We start from the raw sequence: 21,711 nt of genomic DNA, 5'->3' as shown, positions 1-21,711 counted from the left end.
TTCTTTATCCTGCATAACTATGAATAGACTTCACAGTAAGTGTGAATAGTGCTGAAAAGACTTATATTTTGGTTTTAAATTACACATGTAGAGTGTAGCAGGAGCTTAGACATTACCATTACATGAAATAGCAAAAGCTTTCCAACTTTTTATGACCATGAGCCATACCCATCAGCTTTTTGGTTGATACTCACATGACTAACACCAAAATACAGATAACTAGTGGTGGATTAAAAGATACTGCTGTTGAGCCAATTGCACTGTACAATTCAAACTAAACATTCCTTATATGTTGGCTGTAACTGGAAGACAAGTCAGATAAGTGACATAAGTGGGTGTGATTAATGTCACTTACACAACTTGTATTTGAAATCATGTTTCTGCAGCAGGTTCTTAGTTAATGTAACAGGGAGGTCTGAGGTCAGCAATTACAGTGATCTCATTCACACACATTGCAGTGTAACCACAGATGCAGTTTGTATAAACTAAGGCAACTTTGCATAGATATGCTCACTTTGATGTAAGATATGTTTACATTAATTTTGATTAAGTTGATTCCTTATTGACTTAAGCTTAAGTAAAATAAGGTTTAACAAGTTTACACAAGTGGCAGTAAAGTAATTAAACATACCTATTCAAACTAATGCAACTTTCAATTTCCAGACTTGTCTGACCATGTTCATAAACTTGAAACTTTCTAGTTGCAGTGTGGCTAAATTATCTAAACTTTCATAAAACAGTGGTGTTAGGACCAATGACAAATTCAAAAGTAGCTTTTACTAAACTTGAATACAAAACAGCCAGCAAGTTAATTTTGCTACTGATTACAAAATGTCCCTTAAAATTATTGCAGTAATGCCATTTTTTGGTTAGACACTGAAATACCAATAACTCTTCCCATTCAGCTTGTTACAAAGATGATGCATTATTTGGTTTTTTTTTTAGAACAATTTACAATAAACTAGATCAAAAAACCTAGTAAACTGCAGACATTTACATTAAAAGTATTACTCAAATTCTCAGGGAACTGTCGGAGAATTAATTCGCTTATTGTGGGCCACAGTTTTACCAGCGGCAAGAGCGTATTAGGTTAGCACTTTACAATGTAAAGTGCTTTGGGAGCTAGGATGGTAAAGAGTTAAGTATTACTGTGAGTTAAACTACCCTACAGGCCCATCCCTAGAGAAATTTGGCAAGAACTTCTACAGTGTATGGAGGGGGTAATATATTTCTTAAACTGATCAGATACCCCTTATGAACCTTAGAATAGGTGTTTTTTGGTCTGAGTTAGCCAGTGTTCCAAATATAATTCAGCTACCATGATATGCTCAAAGCATGCTTGTGTACAGTGGTTAAACTTAGCTGGAAGCTGTGTGAAACCTCTGTGACAAAGTTCCTCTTCTATCTTGGTGGGTCCTGCGCTTATTGGCGGATTTTCTTGCCTTAGAGATTCACCATGTGGGTTGGGGAACAGCCCAGAGACCTTCCCCTCTGGGAGAACCCACAGTCCAGGTCAATTGGGAGGTTTGGGGGGAACCCGGGCCCGCCCTCTACTCCGGGTTCCCTCCAGCAGCACACCCTCTCACTCTCAGCTCCTTGCACCACAAACTGAAGTGAGCTCCTTTTAAAACCCAGGTGCCCTGACTAGCCTGCCTCAATTGATTCTAGCAGCTTCTTCTTAATTGGCTCCAGGTGTCCTAATTAGCCTGCCTGTCTTAACTGGTTCTAGCAGGTTCCTGATGACTCTAGTGCAGCCCCTGCTCTGGTCACTCAGGGAACAGAAAACTACTCACCCAGTGACCAGTATATTTGCCCTCTACCAGACTCCTGTACCCCACTGGTCTGGGTCTGTCACATATCCCTCCCCCCTGCTCAACGCCAAGGGGTTGGGCAGCTTGGGACGCCAGACAGTGCACACGTGACAAGCCATCGGCGTTGCCATGACGGCTCCCTGCTCTGTGTTGCACACGGAACTGGAAAGGTTGGAGGGATAAAAACCATCTGGTCACCCTTGTGTTCTTCTCCTTGTTCCGCTGCATCCATTGAAGAGGGGCATGGTCGGTCACGAGGACAAATCTGCGCCCGAGCAGGTAGTAGCGCAATGTTTCCATGGCCCATTTAAAAGCGAGGCATTCTCTCTCCACCACTGCATATTTTTGTTCCCTTGGAAGGAGTTTCCGACAGAGGTATAGAATTGGGTGTTCCTCCTCCCTGACCATCCATGATAAAACGGCCCCCAACCCTATTTCCGATGCATCCGTCTGCAGGATAAACTCCTTGGTGAAATCAGGGGCTATCAGTATGGGGTTACTGCAGAGGGCAGTCCGTAGGTCTGTGAATGCTTCCTCTGCTGCGTCAGACCATCTCACCAGATCAGGTCCACGGGCTTTCACTAGGTCTGTCAGGGGGCTTGCCCTTGTGGCAAAGTGGGGGATAAATTATCAGTAATACCCCACCACACCTAGGAACGCCCGGACTTGTTTCTTGCGACTTGGTCGGGGCCAATTTTGGATGGCCTCTAACTTGTTCACTTGGGGTTTTACCAAACCTTTTCCCACAATGTAGACAAGATATTTGGCCTCTGTAAACCCTACAGCGCACTTGGCAGGGTTTGCTGTAAGGCCAGCTTGCCTGAAGGTATCGAGGACTGCCTCCACCTTCTCCAGGTGGGTTTCCCAGTCTGGGGTATGAATGACCACATCGTCCAAGTAGGCAGCAGCATAACTGTCATGCGGGCGTAATAGCTTGTCCATGAGGCGCTGGAAGGTAGCTGGGGCCCCATGTAGTCCAAAAGGGAGGACAGTATATTGAAAAAGACCCTCTGGTGTAGAGAACGCAGTCTTTTCCTTTTGACAGGTTTCAGACTAGCAGTCTTTTCCTTTGCATCTTCTGCAAGGGGAATCTGCCAGTACCCCTTTGTCAAGTCTAGGGTATTCAAGTACCGGGCATTACCCAGACGGTCCACTAGCTCATCTATGCGAGGTATGGGGTACGCGTCGAACTGGGATACTTCGTTTAGTCGCCGGAAGTCGTTGCAAAATCTTGTGGTGCCATCAGGTTTGGGCACCAGCACGATTGGGCTGGACCACTGACTGTGGGATTCTTCGATGATCCCCAACTCCAGCATTTTTTTTACTTCTGCTTTTATTTCCTCCCTTTTTGCCGCTGGCACCCGATAGGGCCTCATTGTTACTCTGGCCCCAGGGTTCGTGACGATGTGGTGATATGTCTCGGTTGTTCGACCCGGTTTTGTCGAGAATACATCTTGGTTCCGGAAGATCATCTCAGACACCTCATTCTTCTGGTCTGGTGTTAAATCGGGAGACACTCTCACCTGTTTGGAAGGCTTGTTTTCCTGGGTTAGGTCTTTTTGGACCGTTGTGCATGCCTCTTGTGCATGCCAGGGTTTCAGAAGGTTAACGTGATAAATCTGTTCTTGTTTTCTGCGTCCTGGCTGCCACACCCTGTAGGTTACTTCCCCCACGGGCTCAACCACCTCATAGAGCCCCTGCCATTGGGCCAGAAGCTTGCTTTCTGCCGTGGGTACCAACACCATAACCCGATCCCCTGGTTGGAACTGTCGCACTTTTGCCTGGCGATTGTAATGGGTTCGCTGGGCCTCCTGTGCCTTCTCCAAATGTTCCCGTACAATAGGGATAACCCGGGCTATCCGGTCTCGCATCTGCATTACATGCTCTATTATATTTCTCCCCTCATTGGGTTCCTCTTCCCAGATCTCTTTGGCGATATCTAGTATGCCACGTGGGTGACGCCCGTATAATAACTCGAAGGGGGAAAACCCAGTTGAGGCCTGTGGTACCTCCTGGATAGCGAACATAAGGTAGGGTAGTAGGGTGTCCCAATCCTTCCCGTCCCGACTTACCACCTTCCTTATCATAGCCTTGAGGGTTCGGTTAAACCTTTCTACCAACCCATCAGTCTGCGGATGGTAGACTGAAGTTCTCAGGGTATGTATATGGAGCAGCGTATAGAGGTCCTTCATTAGCTTCGACATAAATGGGGTTCCTTGGTCGGTTAATATCTCCTTCGGTAGCGCCATTCGGGCAAAGATCCCCACTAGCTCTTTGGCTATAGTTTTAGAGGCCGTGTTCCGCAGGGGGACGGCTTCTGGGTAGCGAGTAGCATAGTCCAAAACAACAAGTACATATTGGTGGCCCCGAGCCATCTTCTCCAGGAGTCCCACTAGGTCCATGGCTATTCGCTCGAAGGGGACCTCTATGATGGGAAGGGGTACTAAAGGTGCCCTCAAGTGGGAACGGGGACTGTGCAGCTGACACTCCGGGCAGAAGGCACAGTACCTCTGCACTTCTTCATGTACTCCGGGCCAGAAGAACCATCGTAGGACTCGTGCCAGGGTCTTCTCTACCCCCAAATGCCCCCCCAAAAGATGACTATGAGCAAGACTTAATACAGCGTTCTGGTGTTTTTGAGGTACTAGGATCTCCTGTACCTTCTGCCCCTGTACTGGTGCAACCCGGTATAAGAGATCCTTCTTCATTATGAAGTAGGGTCCTGGTCCCTGGGTTTTTCCTTCCACGGGGACCCCATCTATTTCAGTCACCTCCTTCCTAATGTTGTCATACCTTGGGTCTTCTGCCTGGTCCAGTCCAAAATTTCCTCTCCCGGGGCTAATCTGCCCAAGATCTAGGGGCCCAGTCTCTGTTGCCTCTACTGGTTCAGAAGCATTAGGGTGGGGGTCAGACTCAGGTGCTTCTCCCTCCTGCATGGCCTCCTTTTCAGCTGCGCGGGTCCGCCTACCTACAAGAGCGACCCTCTGCCTTTGGGTCAGTATTCGGGTTCCCAAGGCCGTACCTGCCCTTCTTTCCCTTTTTGTCTTCCTACCCTGTCGGGGAGTGGAGAACAAATCTGGGGATATTTCAGAGAAGATTGGGGGTTGACAGTCTGCTGTGGATGCCTCACCAATTTTAGGGTCCCCATCTTTCTCCAATCCCCCTACTGGGAGTAAGTTTCCAAACCCTGGGAAGTCCCTCCCTATAAGCACAGGGTATGGGAGTTTAGGGACTACACCTGCTGCTACCTCAGTAGTGTTCCCTTGGATCTCGATTTTTACTGGGATGGTGGGGTAGTAACTAACTGTCCCATGGACACATGTTATCCCCGTACGTTTAGCCTGCAGCAGCTGACTACGCTTCACGAGCTTCCCTGAGATAAGCGTGATAGCACTTCCCGAATCAACCAGTGCCGTGGTCCCGACCCCATTTAGTTGGATTAGGGACCATGGATCTGCCCAGTTCCCCAGGTTACACTGCATAGGCTCCTCAGCATTGGGACACTGTGCAGCTATGTGTCCCCATTCCCCGCAGGCATAACATCTGTATGGAGCCCTAGGCGTTCCCCGGTCTCTTGGTTTGGGCAGTCTAACATCACGATCCTCTTCTCCCTCAGTGCTCTGACTCTTTGTGGCCTCTAATGGGCCTTCAGCTTCTCTCTTTTTCCACCTGGGCCCTCCTGGGGGCCCTCCCAGTCACCCGAACTTTAGGGCTTGGTGCTGCTATTTTATCCCGGGGTGCCTTTTCCTTAACTGGTCGGGTCAGCTCCCTCGCTGTCCTTCGCCTCTCTACCAGAGCGACAACCTCATCATAGGTGGAGGGTTCGTTCTGGCTTACCCAGGCACGAAGGTCTGGTGGTAGTCCCCTCATGTATCGGTCGATTACCAGAACCGCTAGTATCTCTTCCGGACTCCGGGACTCTGTTTGCAACCACTTTCGTGCGAGATGGATGAGGTCATACAATTGGGACCGCGGGGTTTTGTCTTCCTGGTACCTCCAACCGTGATACTGCTGGGCCCGCACTGCTGTCGTTACCCCAGATCTGGCCAGGATCTCTGCTTTCAGCTGGGGGTAGTCTGCCGCAGCCTCTTCAGGCAGATCATGGTAGGCCTTCTGGGCCTCCCCACACAGGAATGGGGCAAGGATGCCAGACCACTGATCTCGAGGCCAGGCCTCCCGTAGGGCTGTCCTCTCAAAGGCCAGAAGGTATGCCTCTACATCATCCTCCCGTGTCATTTTCTGCAGCCAATGGCTGGCCCGTATGAGCCGCGTCCCATCATGGCCGCGATTCAGCTCTGTAAGGGACTTTACCTGGTTTACCAGTTCCCGCAACATAGCTCGGTCTTGAGCAGCCTGGTCCATCAGCAGGCGATTAGTCTCTTGCTGCAACCGCACTGCCTCCTGTTGGGCGGCTGCCTGGACACGGGTAGCCTCCTGCTGGGCTGCCGTAGCTTGTATCAGTGCCCACACTACATCATCCATTGTGGTGAAAAAAAATAAACCCTCTCTCTTTTTTGTTTTTTGTTTAAATCACCCTCCTTCTCCGCCGCGCTGTGCACCCCTCAGATCCCACTGCTAACACCAGTGTGACAAAGTTCCTCCTCTATCTTGGTGGGTCCTGCGCTTATTGGCGGATTTTCTTGCCTCAGAGATTCACCATGTGGGTTGGGGAACAGCCCAGAGACCTTCCCCTCTGGAAAAACCCACAGTCTAGGTCAATTGGGAGGTTTGGGGGAACCCAGGCCCGTCCTCTACTCCGGGTTCCAGCCCAGGGCCCTGTGGACTGCAGCTGTCTATAGTGCCTCCTGTAACAGCTGCATGACAGCTACAACTCCCTGGGCTACTTCTCCATGGCCTCCTCCAAACACCTTCCTTATTCTCACCACAGGACCTTCCTCCTGGTGTCTGATAACGCTTGTGCTCCTCAGTCCTCCAGCAGCACACCCTCTCACTCTCAGTTCCTTGCGCCTCTTGCTCCCAGCTCCTCACACTCCCACCACAAACTGAAGTGAGCTCCTTTTTAAAACCCAGGTGCCCTGATTAGCCTGCCTTAATTGATTCTAGAAGCTTCTTCTTAATTGGCTCCAAGTGTCCTAATTGGCCTGCCTGCCTTAACTGGTTCTAGCAGGTTCCTGATTACTCTAGTGCAGCCCCTGCTCTGGTCACTCAGGGAACAGAAAACTACTCATCCAGTGACCAGTATATTTGCCCTCTACCAGACTCCTGTACCTAGGGCGACCAGATAGCAAGTGTGAAAAATCGGGACAGGGGGCCGGGGGTAATAGGAGCCTATATAAGGCAAAGCCCCAAATATCGGGACTGTCCCTATAAAATTGGGACAGCTGGTCACCCTACCTGTACCCCACTGGTCTGGGTCTGTCACACCTCCAAACATCTTCAGTTGTGTTAGTTACAAAATGACCACTAGCTATCTGTTCAAAGAATGATGTAGCAGGAGTCACAAGATGGCAGCAGTAGGCTAAAACCAACACTATTTTGCTACCTCAGACTACAACTGGTTTGAGGATATTTCTGCAGAAATTCCCATGCAGAGCTGCTGTTAGTCCATATCACTCTGTAGGAACATAAGAGAGGACTTTTCAAGACTCGTAAACCTGTTTCTTTAATTGATTAGATACCTCTCAAAGCATTGAGAGTACTTCCTGTGCTCGACCAAACAGCCAGGCAGAGGGGGACAATGGTTACATGTCATATAGGATATGATAATCTCACATGGTCACCATCTTGCATATTCTTCCACCCACAGGGGTTCACAAAAAATTTTTTTTGGTGGTCTCAGAGTGCAGCTGCCAACTCTGATACTTTTCCCTATAATAACTAGGAAAAAGAAATAAATATGCACATACACACATCCAAATCATTGTAATTTATGTAGGGGTTTTTTGGTTGTTTTTTTTGGCAGACTCCATAATAAAAATAATGCTGTGAAAAGTGATACTTGTATGTTTGTTAATCTCACTTATCACAGCCTCCCAGCTAGTCTTATCCCAGTAAGTCTGCTGTGAAATGTGATACTTGCATGTTCGTTAATATCACTTTTCTCAGTAAGCCCCAGGACAAAATAAGGCCTGGATGAGGGGGCAGCAGGGGCGATAGGGGGATGGGGAAGGCAGTGGGAACCTGAGGTGATAGTCGGGGTGAGCCCCACTGCCATGCAGCTAGAGTCAGGGGTCGGCACCTGGGGCCAGCTTCCGCTTCTAGGGATCAGTCCCAGCTGGGGCCACATGGCTGGAGCTGAGGGTCAACACCTGCCACTGCTCGGTCACGGTCACAGTCGGGGGTCAGGGTCAGCACCCAGGGCCGGCTCCTGCTGCTGGAGCCTGTGACCAGAGCTGGGGGACAGTGCCCACCGCTGAGCGGCTGGAGCTGGGCGCCGGAGCCACATGGCCAGAGCTGGAGTTCAGCACCTGCCGCTGCGCAGCCAGAGCCAGGGGTTGGCACCCGAAGTCCCACAGCCAGGCTCCTGAAGTCCCGCTGCTGGAGCCTGCCACCCAACCACCCCAGGGCTGAAGCCCGAGCCTTCCCGTCCCCCCTTCCCCCTCCCCCAGGTGGGTTAAGAATTCACCTTGCTCCTGCAGCATTGTGCCCCACTGGTCATCCAGAGCTGGTGCACGGTGGCACATCCAGGAGCAACAGGGAGGGATGGGAAAGTGCCGATGCTTTGTCCCCCTTCTCCATCACCGCCCAAGCGGCTGTTGTGGCCGGACGAAAAGCCCCTGGTGGCTGCGTGCGGCCACGGTGGCCACGTTTGAAAAACGCTGCACTAGAGAAACACCCCTTTGCAGTCTTTTAATCTGAAGGTGCATGTCTCAACCTTGCATGAGCGACTCGTGGCTGCTGTTGGCATCCCTCTGCAGAGTTGCTAGTCTCTTCCACATGTCAGTCGATTGTTAGACATCGTTTAGAGCCCTTGGGTCATGTGGTGCTGCCTGAATGCCGGTCGTTGTCAGAGCCAAAAGCTGCAGCTGGTCTAAGTACTGAGTCAGTAAAGAATCCAGTGCCAGTGCCCCTCTTTTTCTCCTGTTATAGCACCTTTTCAGGTCTGTTTTAAATGCCCAATCAGCTGCTCTCACTTACAGAGCTGCAAGGAGACTCAGAAATATGATGTTGGACTATGGAGCTGCTGAGATCAGCTTTGGACGACTGTCAAGTGCAGGAATGGGTCTACACTTCCATGGTGGTAATCTTTAATCACGTTTCACCATTGTATGAGAAGCAGGGCTAGCGGGTGTAGCCTTGAGCTTCCCTTTCTGGTGCAACCCCCAGCCATGCAGCTGAGGCTGGTTGAACTTTGTGATATTTTTCCCCTTTCCAGTTAGTGAAAGGAGCATTAGTGAGAGAAATAATAAGACAATCATCATAGGAACATTTTAGTCAACCCTCTTGGTAGTTTAATAGAACAGAAAATACGTGACTCTATCTCAGGCACAACTGCTATTTTTAGCAAGAGCGTTAACCTTAGTATCCTAGCCAAATATCAACCTGAGTCATTATGTTTTGTCTTGTTTCAGTTGGGTATGTTTGCTTCCCTTATGGCCACCCCTAAGCATGAAAAGTTATGAGTCAGTCCCCCCAAAATGATGAGGCCCTCAAAATCATGAGCTGCTTTTTATAAATAATACATTTAGGGATTTTTTTATTTGCTGTCTGGCGTTTCAGCTTTTAGGGGGTCACACATTCATAGAATCATAGAATATCAGGGTTGGAAGGGACCTCAGGAGGTCATCTAGTCCCACCCCCTGCTCAAAGCAGGACCAATCCCCAACTAAATCATCCCAGCCAGGGTTTTGTCAAGCCTGACCTTAAAAACCTCTAAGGAAGGAGATTCCACCACCTCCCTAGGTAACCCATTCCAGTGCTTCACCACCCTCCTAGTGAAAAAGTTTTTCCTAATATCCAACCTAAACCTCCCACACTCCCTCCCCATTCCAACTTTTATCCCCACCAAGAGCTAGAAGCTTACTTAAAAAAAAAAACAACTCCCCCCTCCCCCCCCCCCCCCCCCCCCCCACAATTGCACACCTCCCAGTGCTTCAGAAAAACACAAAACTTGCAATAAAGTTACAGGTGCTGGTGACACTGCAGTTCCTGTGTTAAATGTGTGAAGTCATGCTGTGTAGTTATACAGCTATTGTGCTTCATCCTAAACATATCTGTGATTTGGGATGGTTGAAGGAATCTCTGGATCTAGCCCTTTTATTATTATTGTTTGTATCTCTAGCACCTAGAAGCCCTAGTCGTGGTTTGTTTGTTTGTTTAAGTAAACTTCTTGCTCTTGCTGGGGATAAAAGTTGAAATGTGTGAACCCTAAAAGTGGAAACGCCAGCTGGCAAATAAAAAGATCCTCACGTTTATTATTTATAAAAAGCAGCTCATGATTTTGAGCACCTCAACATTTTTTTTTTGGTGGGGGACTATGTGTTGTACAAAACTGTATTATGTATGTACAGCCCTTTGGGTTGAAAAGTGCTGTATCAATGCAAGTTATCTGATACACTTTGTAAATAACTAAGAGTGGCCCTTTGAATTTATTGATTGATTTCGAAAGCTTCCGCAGGGGATTTTATCTGGGATTTTACAATCTTGAGACACAAATTGTGAGTAAGATCTCCATTAAAAAAAATAAATGAGATATTTATAAATGCCTCATGAAAGGACACTGAAGAATCCTTAATTGTAAGAGCAAGATGCTTGACCAAAAAAAAAACTGTCTGGAAATATCTCTAAGTTGGGATCCCCTTCACCCACCAACCCACACAGGACAGCTCTGTATTCAGCAGACAAGCCCCAGCTTGTCCCATTCGTGTGACACATATTACAGAGTCCTAGCAGCTGGCACGCAGCACAAGCTGTCCAATCAGCTTCCACTTTTCAGCTACCAATCAAGTGCTGGTTTTTTTTAAAAGAAGAAATGGAATCAAATCAAAATGAGGTTTAGTGCCTTAACCTGGAAGGAAATGACTATCAGGGGGAATAAACTTCCTGGGTTGTTTTGCAATAGGTGCAGCAGAGAGAAAGCACAGCAGTATTGGGAGAGATGGGCTTGAACAACAGGTACAGAACACTGTTGCAGTGAAATTTTTATTCTGCTTCTTTGTGCTAAGATCTTGACATTTTGCATCTCTAGGGTACACATGTTGAACTGGCTGATTTGATCTGCCACCAAGTGACAGAGCCATGCAATTCCAGATAAGCTTATGAACAGCCCCCTTTTGAATTCTTCCTGTTAGCAGAGAGAATAATTTCATCAGAACCCCAATCCATGTTTGTTTAAAGTAGCAGTGGATAAACTTCCTGGAGGTTGACGTTTCCGGTCTATCTGGATCTCTCGATGGACTTTGTGACACTAGTGAGAATTTAAAACTTCTAAAGGGGTCCCCCTTTATCAGGGTACGATTGAGAAAGAGTTTGTTGCTCTTACAAGGCCAGGATAGACTCCCCCCTGTACAAGCAATCCTGGTGGCGCAGTGGGAGTGGAAGTTTATTTAATTTTAAAAACACCCTTTCCTTTTACACAGATCTGTCAGTGATCCTGAGCTTTATTCTGGAAGTAAAATCAACTGACTTTTGTGGTATTTAGAAGGTGGCTAGACATCATAGAAAACTTGGATTGCAAACAGATTTCAGCTGTAAAGAAGGGCAGATAGTGAGCTAGACACTGCCCATTGTAGATCTCGAGTATATCCATTGTCTTGAGTGGAGGTACTCCAGATTCTCATTGATATAAATGAGAACATAAGACTCTAGCTCTGAGAGTTTCAATGACTTGCTGTCAGTCTCCACTTTATTGACAGTTATCAGCATTAACACACAGGCCTCGACTCTTTTCTCATTTATACTGGTGTAAATCAGATGTGATTACAGAAAAGACTGTGGAGTTACCCTGATGTAAAACTGGGGCAAGTCAACACAGAATCGGGCCCACTTTACTCTCAGTGGAAATAAGTAGTTACGGCACAGGACTGTGAGTCAGGAAATCTGGGGTTTTGTCCAGCTGTCTGGACCATCACTTCTGTGACTTAATTTCCTCACCTGTAAAGTGGAGATAATACCTAGCTCATGGATGTGTGTGGGACTTACTTAGTGTATATAAAAGTGCTTTGACATACTCAGAAAGCTCTAATGCAGCGCAAAGTATTTCTTGTGCGGTATCTGCCAATACCATGCACTTCCTGGCAATTGTCATTGAATGTTGAGAGTAGGTGAGGACATAACCCACTCCTCAGACACTTCACCTTTGGGGCTATCTCTGTCATCAGTAGCTGCAGAAATTAGAAATGTGTTTTTTGTCTGCCTGCTTTGTCCATAAAGGAAGCAAAATCCTGAATCGAGCCCATGGCTAAGATGTTACTGGCCGTCTGCTACTATGAACTAACCATTCATTTCTTCTCCCTTTTGGGATACAGCTAGGGTTTCCAGATTTAAGTTTAAATCAAAGCATATGCAAATACATGCAGAGAGTACTTCTGACATACCAGTTGTACAAGGTTTGAAGTTTGCAGGGAAGAAGAGGCCTGCTGGCAGTTTTTGGTGGGGTTGTGTTGTATTCAAGAAAAGGGAACCCTCCTTCAGTGGGAGGGAGGGAGAGTATATTGTTCAATAGGTTATAGAGCTGGGCAGAATTCCCCCAAGAAATTTAGGGAATCAGGATATACACTTAGTGAGCAAAAATATTTTCAAGTTTGTCTGGTTTTAGTTAATAAAAGAGGCAGTAAAAGCCTTTGTGCAGTGAACTGCATTTCCCCTATCAACTAAACGGTATTGGAGCATCATGGTATCCTATAAATGCTATTTAAATATGGGCCTGCCCACTAGCTGTAGAGTGCATGCAGACTGCAGTGCAGGTTTGAAGTCATTCCTTCGGAACCACAGATACCTGAGACCTGGATATGAGTCCTTAGCAGCATTGGTTGTGGAAGGAACAGCTAAGCTATCCTGAGTTTCAGACTTCCAGGAGATTTTTCTGGTGGCAGGATGCATTGATGACTGGGTTGCTGACAGGCCAGCTTAGACATCGCCTCCTGTGTATTGCTACAGAGGCATCGATGGCAGGATAAACGCAGGTTTCAGCTCCTAGAAAGCAAGGTCATCAGCTGTACAACAAAGCTAGATACCCCAGCCTGGTGAGTACAATCTCGACTGGGTGTCACTGCAGGCAAGAAAACCACAGGGCTTGGATTCACAGCAAGATGAAATTACAGGGTACAAGTGTGGCTTGGCTAAATAAAGCTCCAGCACTGAACATCACCTCCTTCGCAGATCTAATCTAGGTAGGCAAACAGGGAGCTGTGACTTCTCTTTTTTCTGCTTTTCCTGTTTTATTTTGATACCTTCTCCTCCTCCTCCGTATTGGCCTGTTCCGTCCACTTGTCTGTGTCTGGCCTGTCTTGTGATAGAGCGGTCTGGAGGAATAGGCAATTCCATTTTGTAACAGCTTCCGGGGTTTTGAAATTTGTTTTTGTTCCACGCTGAAATGAAAATGAAACGTTTTGAATGATTTTGCAAAACAAATCTGTGTCAAAGTGTCTGGGTTTAGACTCAGAGGCGTAGCCGTATTCGTCTGTATCCACAAAAACAATGAGGAGTCCGGTGACACCTTAAAGACTAACATATTTATTTGGGCATAAGCTTTCATGGGTAAAAAACCCACGAAAGCTTATGCCCAAATAAATATGTTAGTCTTTAAGGTCCTTCTCGTTGTTTTTGTGGGTTTAGACTGGAAACCTTGGTTTTCAATTCGCATCCTTTCTCTGGTCCAAAGTGACCAGGGAACCCCAGACCTCAAAAACCTTTGTGCCAAAATCAGCATATCTCTGCAGAACATTACGGCTTCAACAAAATAGAGTTAAATAGGGAGCGAGCTCTCTGGGGCAGGCTCTGTCATCTTTGTTACTTGTCTGTGTAGTGCCTAGCACAGAGGGACCTTGTCTGAGGTTCCTGGATGCTAATACAATATGTTTAATACCAAGCTTTGTGGCACCAGTTTTGGATCTGGCCATGGTCTCATGGCACGGTATGTGGCACATGACCACAGTTAGCATGTGGTCTGGGAGGTTTGGGTACATTTGTGCCTGTGTATTTATTATGAACAAATGTGAGGCTTTGTTTTTTAAAACAACAAAACTTTGTAAAACCCTAATACGGGTGGTAGTTTAAATTCCTCTGAAAATAGTTCCAAATTTTTGTGGAATTCAATATTCCATTGTATTATTTGTTACCTAGGCTTTGCCATGCTGTGCTAGTGAAACTGAATAGTTTGCTTTCAGGGCCTATTCTGAGTGAGCTATAAAGGGTGGACAAATAGCATAAATGAGGGGGAAAGAATTACATTTCTAAGGGAGTTGGCATATCCCACCATACAATTCACTGGGCAGCAGATCAGCTTTATGTTCCCTGCACCGTCATTGTCACTTCCCCATTCTGTGTCTCAGTTTCCCCCTCTGTAAAATGGGGATAATGATGCTTCTTCACTTTTGTAAAGCACTTTGAGACCTGTGGATGGAAACATGCTATATAAATGCTAGGTGTGGGTTGTGATAGTTGTTTTTTTTGTTTTTAAATGAGTTAAGGTGTTGTCAGGAAACTTGTTTCTTTAGAAGTGATATTTAACCTTTTAATAAACTCCAAGTGTTGCATTCTATCACACTGCCTCTTGTCTAGGCTGCTATAAGCAATAGCTTTGTTTGTTTCAGGTTATAGCTGATGACACGGCCTCCTTGTTATGATGCCATCGCGTACTAATCTAGCTGCTGGGATCCCCAGTAGCAAAGTGAAGTACTCCAAGCTCTCCAGTACTGATGATGGTTATATTGACCTGCAGGTAAAAGGGGAAAACCGAGGAAAACCACCTTATTTTTTTTTTTAATTATTATCTTTTTCTTATGTGACAAAAATATCCAGCAGCTCTGAATTTTGTTCCTTGTTGACCTCCATAGATCTGGTGGGATGAGATTCCTCTCTGGGCCCCTGTGTGCTGCTCTGGTCAGGTATAAGGAACCTAAACAGCCTGCAGCACGTCAAAGAAGAATTCCCTTGGGTTGTGCACTGCTACACTGGGCACGTGTCCCGTTGTGTTATGCTCCATGTGTGCACACAAGTGCCAGCAGAGGGAGTGCAGTCATAGTGCAAGCAGCTAGGACCATTCAGGCTTGTGATGGAAGCATTGGGGAGGCTATCAGAACTTCGCACAACCGTGAGGGCTGCTTGCACCATGGTGCAGCCCAGAATCAGGAGGGGACAAAGGTGTCTTAAAGCCCCTCTCCTTTGGCTTGTACTTCCCGTGCTGCGCCTCCAGCACGGAATCTGGCATGCCAGACGGAATGGCCCCTGGGATGGGACACAGGGCTGGAGCTGGAATCCTGGTTATTTTAAGAAGGCTAGATCTATATCTGTTCCTTTTGGGGATGAGACGACCCCATTGTGGAGTGACATCTCTGAAGGGAACTGACACTTCCAAATATATCTGAGCTACAGCCGATTCTGGGAACAAGGGTGTATGAATCCTCGCCCTGAAAGAACGGGGCATTACGTGGGCCGATAGGCTGTGAGGAGCTTACCTGATAGGACTGAGATGTTGCTGCTCTCACAATCCCCACGGCTAGGGAAGACCACCAGTGGCAGTTTCTCCGCTTGGTCTGAGTGCCGCCATCCTCCCCGCGGACCAAAGACCGGAAGATGTGCTACATTTTAATGCCATTTAATATCTGCCTTCCCTGCAGTTCAAGAGGAGCCCACCCAAAATCCCCTACAAGGCCATTGCACTGGCCACTGTACTGTTCATGATCGGCACCCTTCTGATTGTCATAGGAGCGCTTCTCCTCGCAGGATACATTAGCAAAGGAGTAAGTGGGCTGAATATCTTTTTAAAATATGGTTTGTGTTTAGTACCAAAAAAAATCGCCTCCTGCCAACTTTTGTTTGTCTTAAATATGGAACTTCACTGCCAGGGCCTGTAGGCAGAGTGAGAGCTTTTCTCCCTGGATAACATTTGCCAGCGGCCCTGCTGCCCTTGGCTATAATCCCATCTGCATTCTCTAGCTAGGCGTGGGCTGGTCTGTGCTTGGATAAGGAAAAATGATGTCCTGCCAGCTACCAGTACTGACCCGATCGTGGTGTTGGGAGTGCTGGGTTTGCTGTCTTTCAGAGGAGATGTCAAGCTAAGGTCCTGATTACTGCTCATGACTCAAGATCTCATGGCCCCTTCTGTAGGAATGTTCTGGCCAAACTGTAGTATATACAATGATAGTATTTTCTTTTCTGGCGGCCCATCTAGGCATTTAAGCTGCACTCAAGGTAGTTAGTGCCTACATTTGCGCCTGTCACTCCACTTGGATACAGTATTCTTCTTCTATTCTTAAGCTGTTATGTTGTGTTGCTTCAATAATGGCTGCTGCTTACCACTCCAGAGTTGGCTACATTTCAGAGGTAGATGAACTGATCACTGAATAGCTTGGCCTGCAGGATTTGACCCTTGTTCAGGTGCAACGCCAGTTCCCGGGAGAGTTTTCCCTTAGCATAGTTTGCAGGCCTTGGCCTGTGGTTGGCAGTTTTGTTTTGTTTTTAAAGCCTCACCAAGTTGCAATGTTTCCAAGCTGCAAAAGGAACCATATGAACCTAATGAGAACTAACAATAGTTCCCCTCCCCTGTGCCTTGTCAAGCAAAACATTAATCAAATCAGAGCTTCTCTGGTCTAGAGTGATTTAAAATCAAGCCTGGCACAGAGTGAACTGGCCCTTTATGGACAGTTGGGCTCAGCTCCACCTGGGCCTAGTTTCCTGCCTCCCAGAGGATGACCGATTTGGGCCAGTGGTCAGACATCACGTGATGGTAATCTGCTTGGTCAGACAGGGGAAGATCCAGAGCTAGGAGAGGCCTCTGGAGAGTCTCAGAGCCTGGAGTGGGCCTGACAGTGTACACTGGTCGAGAGGAGGAAGAAGTTGTCCCTACCAGCTGGAGGGATAGGTCTGGCTAGAGTTACCTATAGTGAGGGGCAGAAGCAAATCCTTAAGAAGGAATTAAAAGTCCAGGAGAAGAAGGCGGAGAGATTCTAGGTTTCAGTTAGTTTGTGTTAATAAACCAGACTCCACAAGGGCCGAGTTGGTCAAAGCCCTGCTTATGGTGGTTTGCGTGTCTGTGCGAGGAGGGAAACTGAGGCAGGATCAGGGTGTGACACCAGTTGAGGCAAGCTCCTGTTACAAAGCCTTTGCTTTGAGTATTTATTTATTTTTTTTCTTTTGTTTCTCTGCTTCTCTCTTCCAGGGAACAGACCGAGCTATCCCGGTATTGATCATTGGAATCCTGGTGTTCTTACCAGGTTTTTATCACTTGCGCATCGCATACTATGCTTCCAAAGGCTACAGGGGTTACTCCTACGATGACATTCCAGATTTTGATGACTAAAACGCACCCTGGAAGCAGGGAGCATGTCTCAAGTTGTAACGAGTTTCGCGTTAAGGGATGTTAGTTAACTTGACCCTGGCTATCAAAGATGGAACATGTCAGAACCTAAACTAAGTAGATTTATCAGTGGATGCAATTTCCTAGTTCTGTAAATATTTTATTAGGTAACTGCCAGTTTTTTTTGTTTTGTTTTGTTTTTTTGGTGTTAACATGAATTCGACAGGCATGATTGCAGCATTAGATGAAGCACAGCATTTACTGTTCGAAGAGCTCTTCTTGTTTCTAATGGGAAGTTCTTCTTGGGCGACTCAAAGGCCAGATGAACCGTATATAATTTCAGCAAAGAAAAAAAGTTATGATTTTTGTCTAAAGAGATTCATATTTCTAATGGCTAGTGTATTGTAGAACATATATTGTCTTTCAAATAGATCAAAGCTATAGCTAGGGTCTTTGTAGCAAACAAATATAATACATCTCATTTTGTACTGCTGCATAATCATCCAAATAATTCCAGCATCGTCATTCATCAGCGTAGGTTTGCATCTGGAATGTTGACCATTTGCCAGTCTGATGCAAATGGGAGAGGAAATTGGATGTGCGTGCGGTGATTTACGGTGCATTTGCCATACAAGAACCCCTGTCAGTCTGATAAGTCCACTTACCTGACAAACACATCCCTTGAGTGCCAGCTACTTCCCACCCTATGGTTAATTTTGCTAAAGCTTATTGGTCATCCTTTCATAAGGACGACTTAAGATTTTGCTTAATGAAGGATTTTAAACAAACTCTGTGGAGAGGCAGGATGAAGAATTGAAAGCTGGGCCCTGGACCTGAATTTTCCTATCTTAAAATTCTGTTTTTGAATACTGATGAACATTAGGGAAGTTCAGATCCCCTCTTTGCAGTCTGGGCTCATCTGTCTATATGTGTATTTGAGGTCACTTGGCCCTAGATCTAGACCCTGTACTGTACACAATACCCTAAACATATAAAAAGAAAATCTAGCATGGACAGTGCTGCACATGTTATCTGCTTGTATTGCTCTGTTAGCTGCACGTTGTTTATTTTTCTGGAGATTCAGAAGAAACTGAGGACAACTGGTAGATTCCCGCTTGATGTCAATATGAGCGAAGTGGCTTCCGAGGTTTAATTGAACTGGGTGTTCCAAGAAGCAAGTATGGAACGAGACATTGTAATGTAAAATTCAAGCATATGCATTTAATATGAATAAACTGCACTATAGTCTATGTATGGTTCATAAGCATGTCTCTTTTAAATCCAAAGATGCTCATCTACAATAAAAATGGTTCCCAAACTTGCTGGGAGTAACTCTGCCTGGCATGTAGATTGAGCAGCGAGTTGAGTGGCGGGGCGTGCATTGAGTCCCAGTGCTCACCATCAAGGCGGCAGGAGGGGGAAGCCTAGAGTTAATATACTATGTATTGCAGCAGTTCCTGGAGTCCTTGTGTGAGCGACTGAGAGGCCGACCCTCGAATGTTTAGCGGGTCAGGAGGGGCTCTAGTTCCTCCTGGTGCTTCTCCTCTCGTTCCCACACGATAGGTTTACAGCTCATAAATGCAGCCTGACTTGCTTCCCATAGTGAGCAAGGTTTTTTGGGGGGGGGGGGGGGACGGACGGGACGGGACAGGGCCCAGACCCTGAATCAGGGAGTTTGCTGAAGCCGGAGGGAGCAGGAAGGGGACTTATTTACCTTAAGGAGTTATGAACAGTGGAAATATCTCAAAGCGTAAAACGTGGAGGCTAAGCTTTTTCAGACAAGTGGGCTCTCTTGGGTAGAATGGCTGGAATCAATAGCTCAGTCTCTACCTCCCCATCCAACTCCATGCCAACTCTTGAATGGTAACTATGTTTATAGAAGAAGCACCTTCCGAGAGTATCAAGGGGCTGCACAAGCAGTTATCAAACTGTAGTAGTGTTCGGCCGAGGTTCGGCCGTCAGCGGGGCTGTGGGGTATCCCACCGCCTTGCTCTGGTCCGGCGGCAGCCTGGGACAACAGGCACACCGTTAGGGCCTCTGGCCCGTAGCAGGGGCTGAGCCAAGAGGTCAGAACCCAGGCCCTTAAGCCAGGGCTGAGGCAAAGTCTATAGCAGCCCAGGCCCTAGGTCAGGGCGGGGCAGCAAGCAAATAGTTGGTCCGAAACCCAGGCCTCTAAGCAGGGGCTGGGTCAGTTTGTGGCAGCCCAGGCCCTAGGCCAGGGCGGGGCAGCAAACAAATAGTCAAACAGCGGCCCAGGCCTTGTAGCAGGGGCTGGGTCGCTTTGGGGCAGCCCAGCCTCTCTAGGCCAGGGGAACAAGGGGGAGTCTGCCACCCAAGGAGTGGGTGGCAGGGGGGACGCAGGCCCTCCCACTCCACTGCGTCCCAGCCCGGGGCCCTAGCAGCGACAGACGTTCGCTGCTGTCAGTGGGGATCCTGGCCGCAACACACTGACATCGGCTCTGGCAGTGCAGCAGCCAGACTGGGGTCGGCTGCCCCCGGGCTACTTCCACACTCCCGCTCGTATGGTACCTGGGCCGTCCTAGTGGCATCGGTGCTCTCCACCAGCATCGGCTCCTCTGGGTAGGTAGCGCAGGGTAGACTCGGCTCCTCCTCGGGATAGCTGGCACGAGGTAGGCTCGGCTCCTCCTCGGGGTAGCTGGCACGGGGCAGGCTTGGCCAGTCCTCCTCAGGGTACCTGGCGAGAGGTAGGCTCGGCAGGCCTGGTAAGTCAGCAGGCCGGTCGCGGCCTGCGGCTGTCTTCCAAGCGGGAGCTCGGCCACAGACGTCTGCTCTCTCCGCCGGCGTGTGCTCCACTGAGCTCCGCAGGCGGACTTTTATACTTCCGGGTCAGGGCCGTGACCTCTGAGGGGCGGGCTCCGGACCCGGTGGCTCTGCCCACGTTGGTATTAGGGGAGGTTCGTCCGTCAGCGGGGCTGTGGGGTATCCCACCGCCTCGCTACACAAACACATACGAAAATCAGTACTTGGAGGATCGGCTTAACCAAATGTAACAGGACATATTCCTGAGAGACTTGTGCCTCCACCTACCTTATAGAACGGAGCACTATACCCTGGGATCACGCTCTGAGAGAGAGCCATTTTACTTGAAGCTGCCACAGGGTACATGGCTTGACAACCAATAGATTGAATATATAAAATAGGAAGCGACCAAACTATAGAACCATGGAAATGTAGGACTGGAGGAGACCTCAAGAGGCTATCCAGTTCATCGCCCTAACCTAGGGCAGGATTAAAGTATACCTAACCCATCTCTAGGTGTTTGTCTAACCTGTTCTTCTAAACCAGGCAATTGGAGTACTACTTTCTTGTTGTTGTTGTTTTGTTTTTTTTAAAGGCAAATTTGTGTTTCAGTAGAACACTGTCCCGAGACCAGGGTCCTGTACAGAGACAGACATAGAGGAGGGAGTTCCTGGCTCATGATTTTCAAAACTGTCTAGTGCATTTTTTGGGTGTCTCTTCTCCTCTCTTCCCCCTCCCCCCCACTTTTGTGCACATCTTTGGGTATCATGCACTTTCTGAAAATGGGGCCCCTTTAATGTGTCAAGTTGGGAACTCAGAAATTAAGGCACTCAAAAATCTCTGGTCACTTGGTGTTGTATGCCAAATAGCCTTTACTGCACCCACATAAGTTACAGGAGGGAACAAGTTCTGGCTGCTACAATAGGGAAGCTGTTCTAGTCTTGAACAGACCCAGTGTGTAGGGCTGTGGGCAGGTCATTTATGGCCTGATTATTTAAGAGGGGGTAAGCAAAGGCAGCTGCCACTAACTCCCAAGATTGTTCCATGTGTCTGAAAGGCCACTATCCTCTCTCCATCTGTTTCCCTAGATCCAAAACATGGTGATGGCAATGCACGTAGTTATCAACCAGCAGTGGCGGGAGCTGAGAGTCTCAAAGGAAAGGGGCTCCTCCCATGCAAAGTAGCACTTCCAGTGCACACTACACACGTGTTGAGGCTTAGGGGAGAATTTTTCCAGGCAAATGTCTCCCATATAACAGTTTGATTTGAGACAGCAGTGCTCATTTTTAAGTTCCCTCTGGTTTTCTGCCTCCCTTTCTCTGTTTCCCCCAGAACACTTTTGTGTTCTGTGCTAACCTCCAAGTCCTAATTTTTCTCCCCCACACTTTTTTGGGGGTCTAAATTCTATTCCCTGGGTTGCTGCACTGTCCTTAATTGAGTGACTTGCATGTGCCCAGAGTGTTGGGGCCAAGGGAATGGATTGATTGAATGCAGGATGTAAGTTCTCCCTTTCTGCTGCTTTAATCCATCCGTTGGAAGGAAATGAAAATATACACGTGCCTCTCTGCTGTGCTGTGTCATGCTGGCTCAGCACTTCATTCTTCCTGTGCTCCTGACGTGGTTCGCTCTCTGGTCAGATGTCACTGCCACTTCCCAGATGTTGTTACATACTGGCTGGGAGCAGCTGAAATCCATCAAGTGAGAGCCAAGTCCAGAGAGGAA

At 47.6% G+C, this 21,711-nt stretch overlaps 1 protein-coding gene across 1 annotated transcript; it reads left to right on the top strand.

Moving 5' to 3' along the window:
* The first annotated feature begins 10,817 nt into the window (after positions 1 to 10,817).
* Positions 10,818 to 18,477, top strand: TMEM230 (transmembrane protein 230). Its single transcript, XM_065398789.1, has 4 exons — positions 10,818 to 10,886; positions 14,525 to 14,652; positions 15,551 to 15,673; positions 17,092 to 18,477. Exons 2-4 carry the CDS (start codon positions 14,554 to 14,556, stop codon positions 17,230 to 17,232), a joined length of 363 nt encoding a protein of 120 aa, XP_065254861.1. The 5' UTR covers positions 10,818 to 10,886; positions 14,525 to 14,553; the 3' UTR covers positions 17,233 to 18,477.
* The last annotated feature ends 3,234 nt before the right edge of the window (positions 18,478 to 21,711 follow it).

Source organism: Emys orbicularis, chromosome 2 (assembly GCF_028017835.1).
Source record: "Emys orbicularis isolate rEmyOrb1 chromosome 2, rEmyOrb1.hap1, whole genome shotgun sequence".
In the NCBI taxonomy this organism is placed as follows: Eukaryota; Metazoa; Chordata; order Testudines; family Emydidae; genus Emys; species Emys orbicularis.
This window is presented reverse-complemented; position numbering and strand designations above follow the sequence as displayed.

Coding starts and splice junctions, on each gene's coding strand:
- TMEM230 (XM_065398789.1), top strand. CDS start 14,554: ATGATGCCATCGCGTACTAATCTAGCTGCTGGGATCCCCAGTAGCAAA. Junction 14,653..15,550: donor ATGGTTATATTGACCTGCAG/GTAAAAGGGGAA, acceptor CCTTCCCTGCAG/TTCAAGAGGAGCCCACCCAA. Junction 15,674..17,091: donor CAGGATACATTAGCAAAGGA/GTAAGTGGGCTG, acceptor TCTCTCTTCCAG/GGAACAGACCGAGCTATCCC.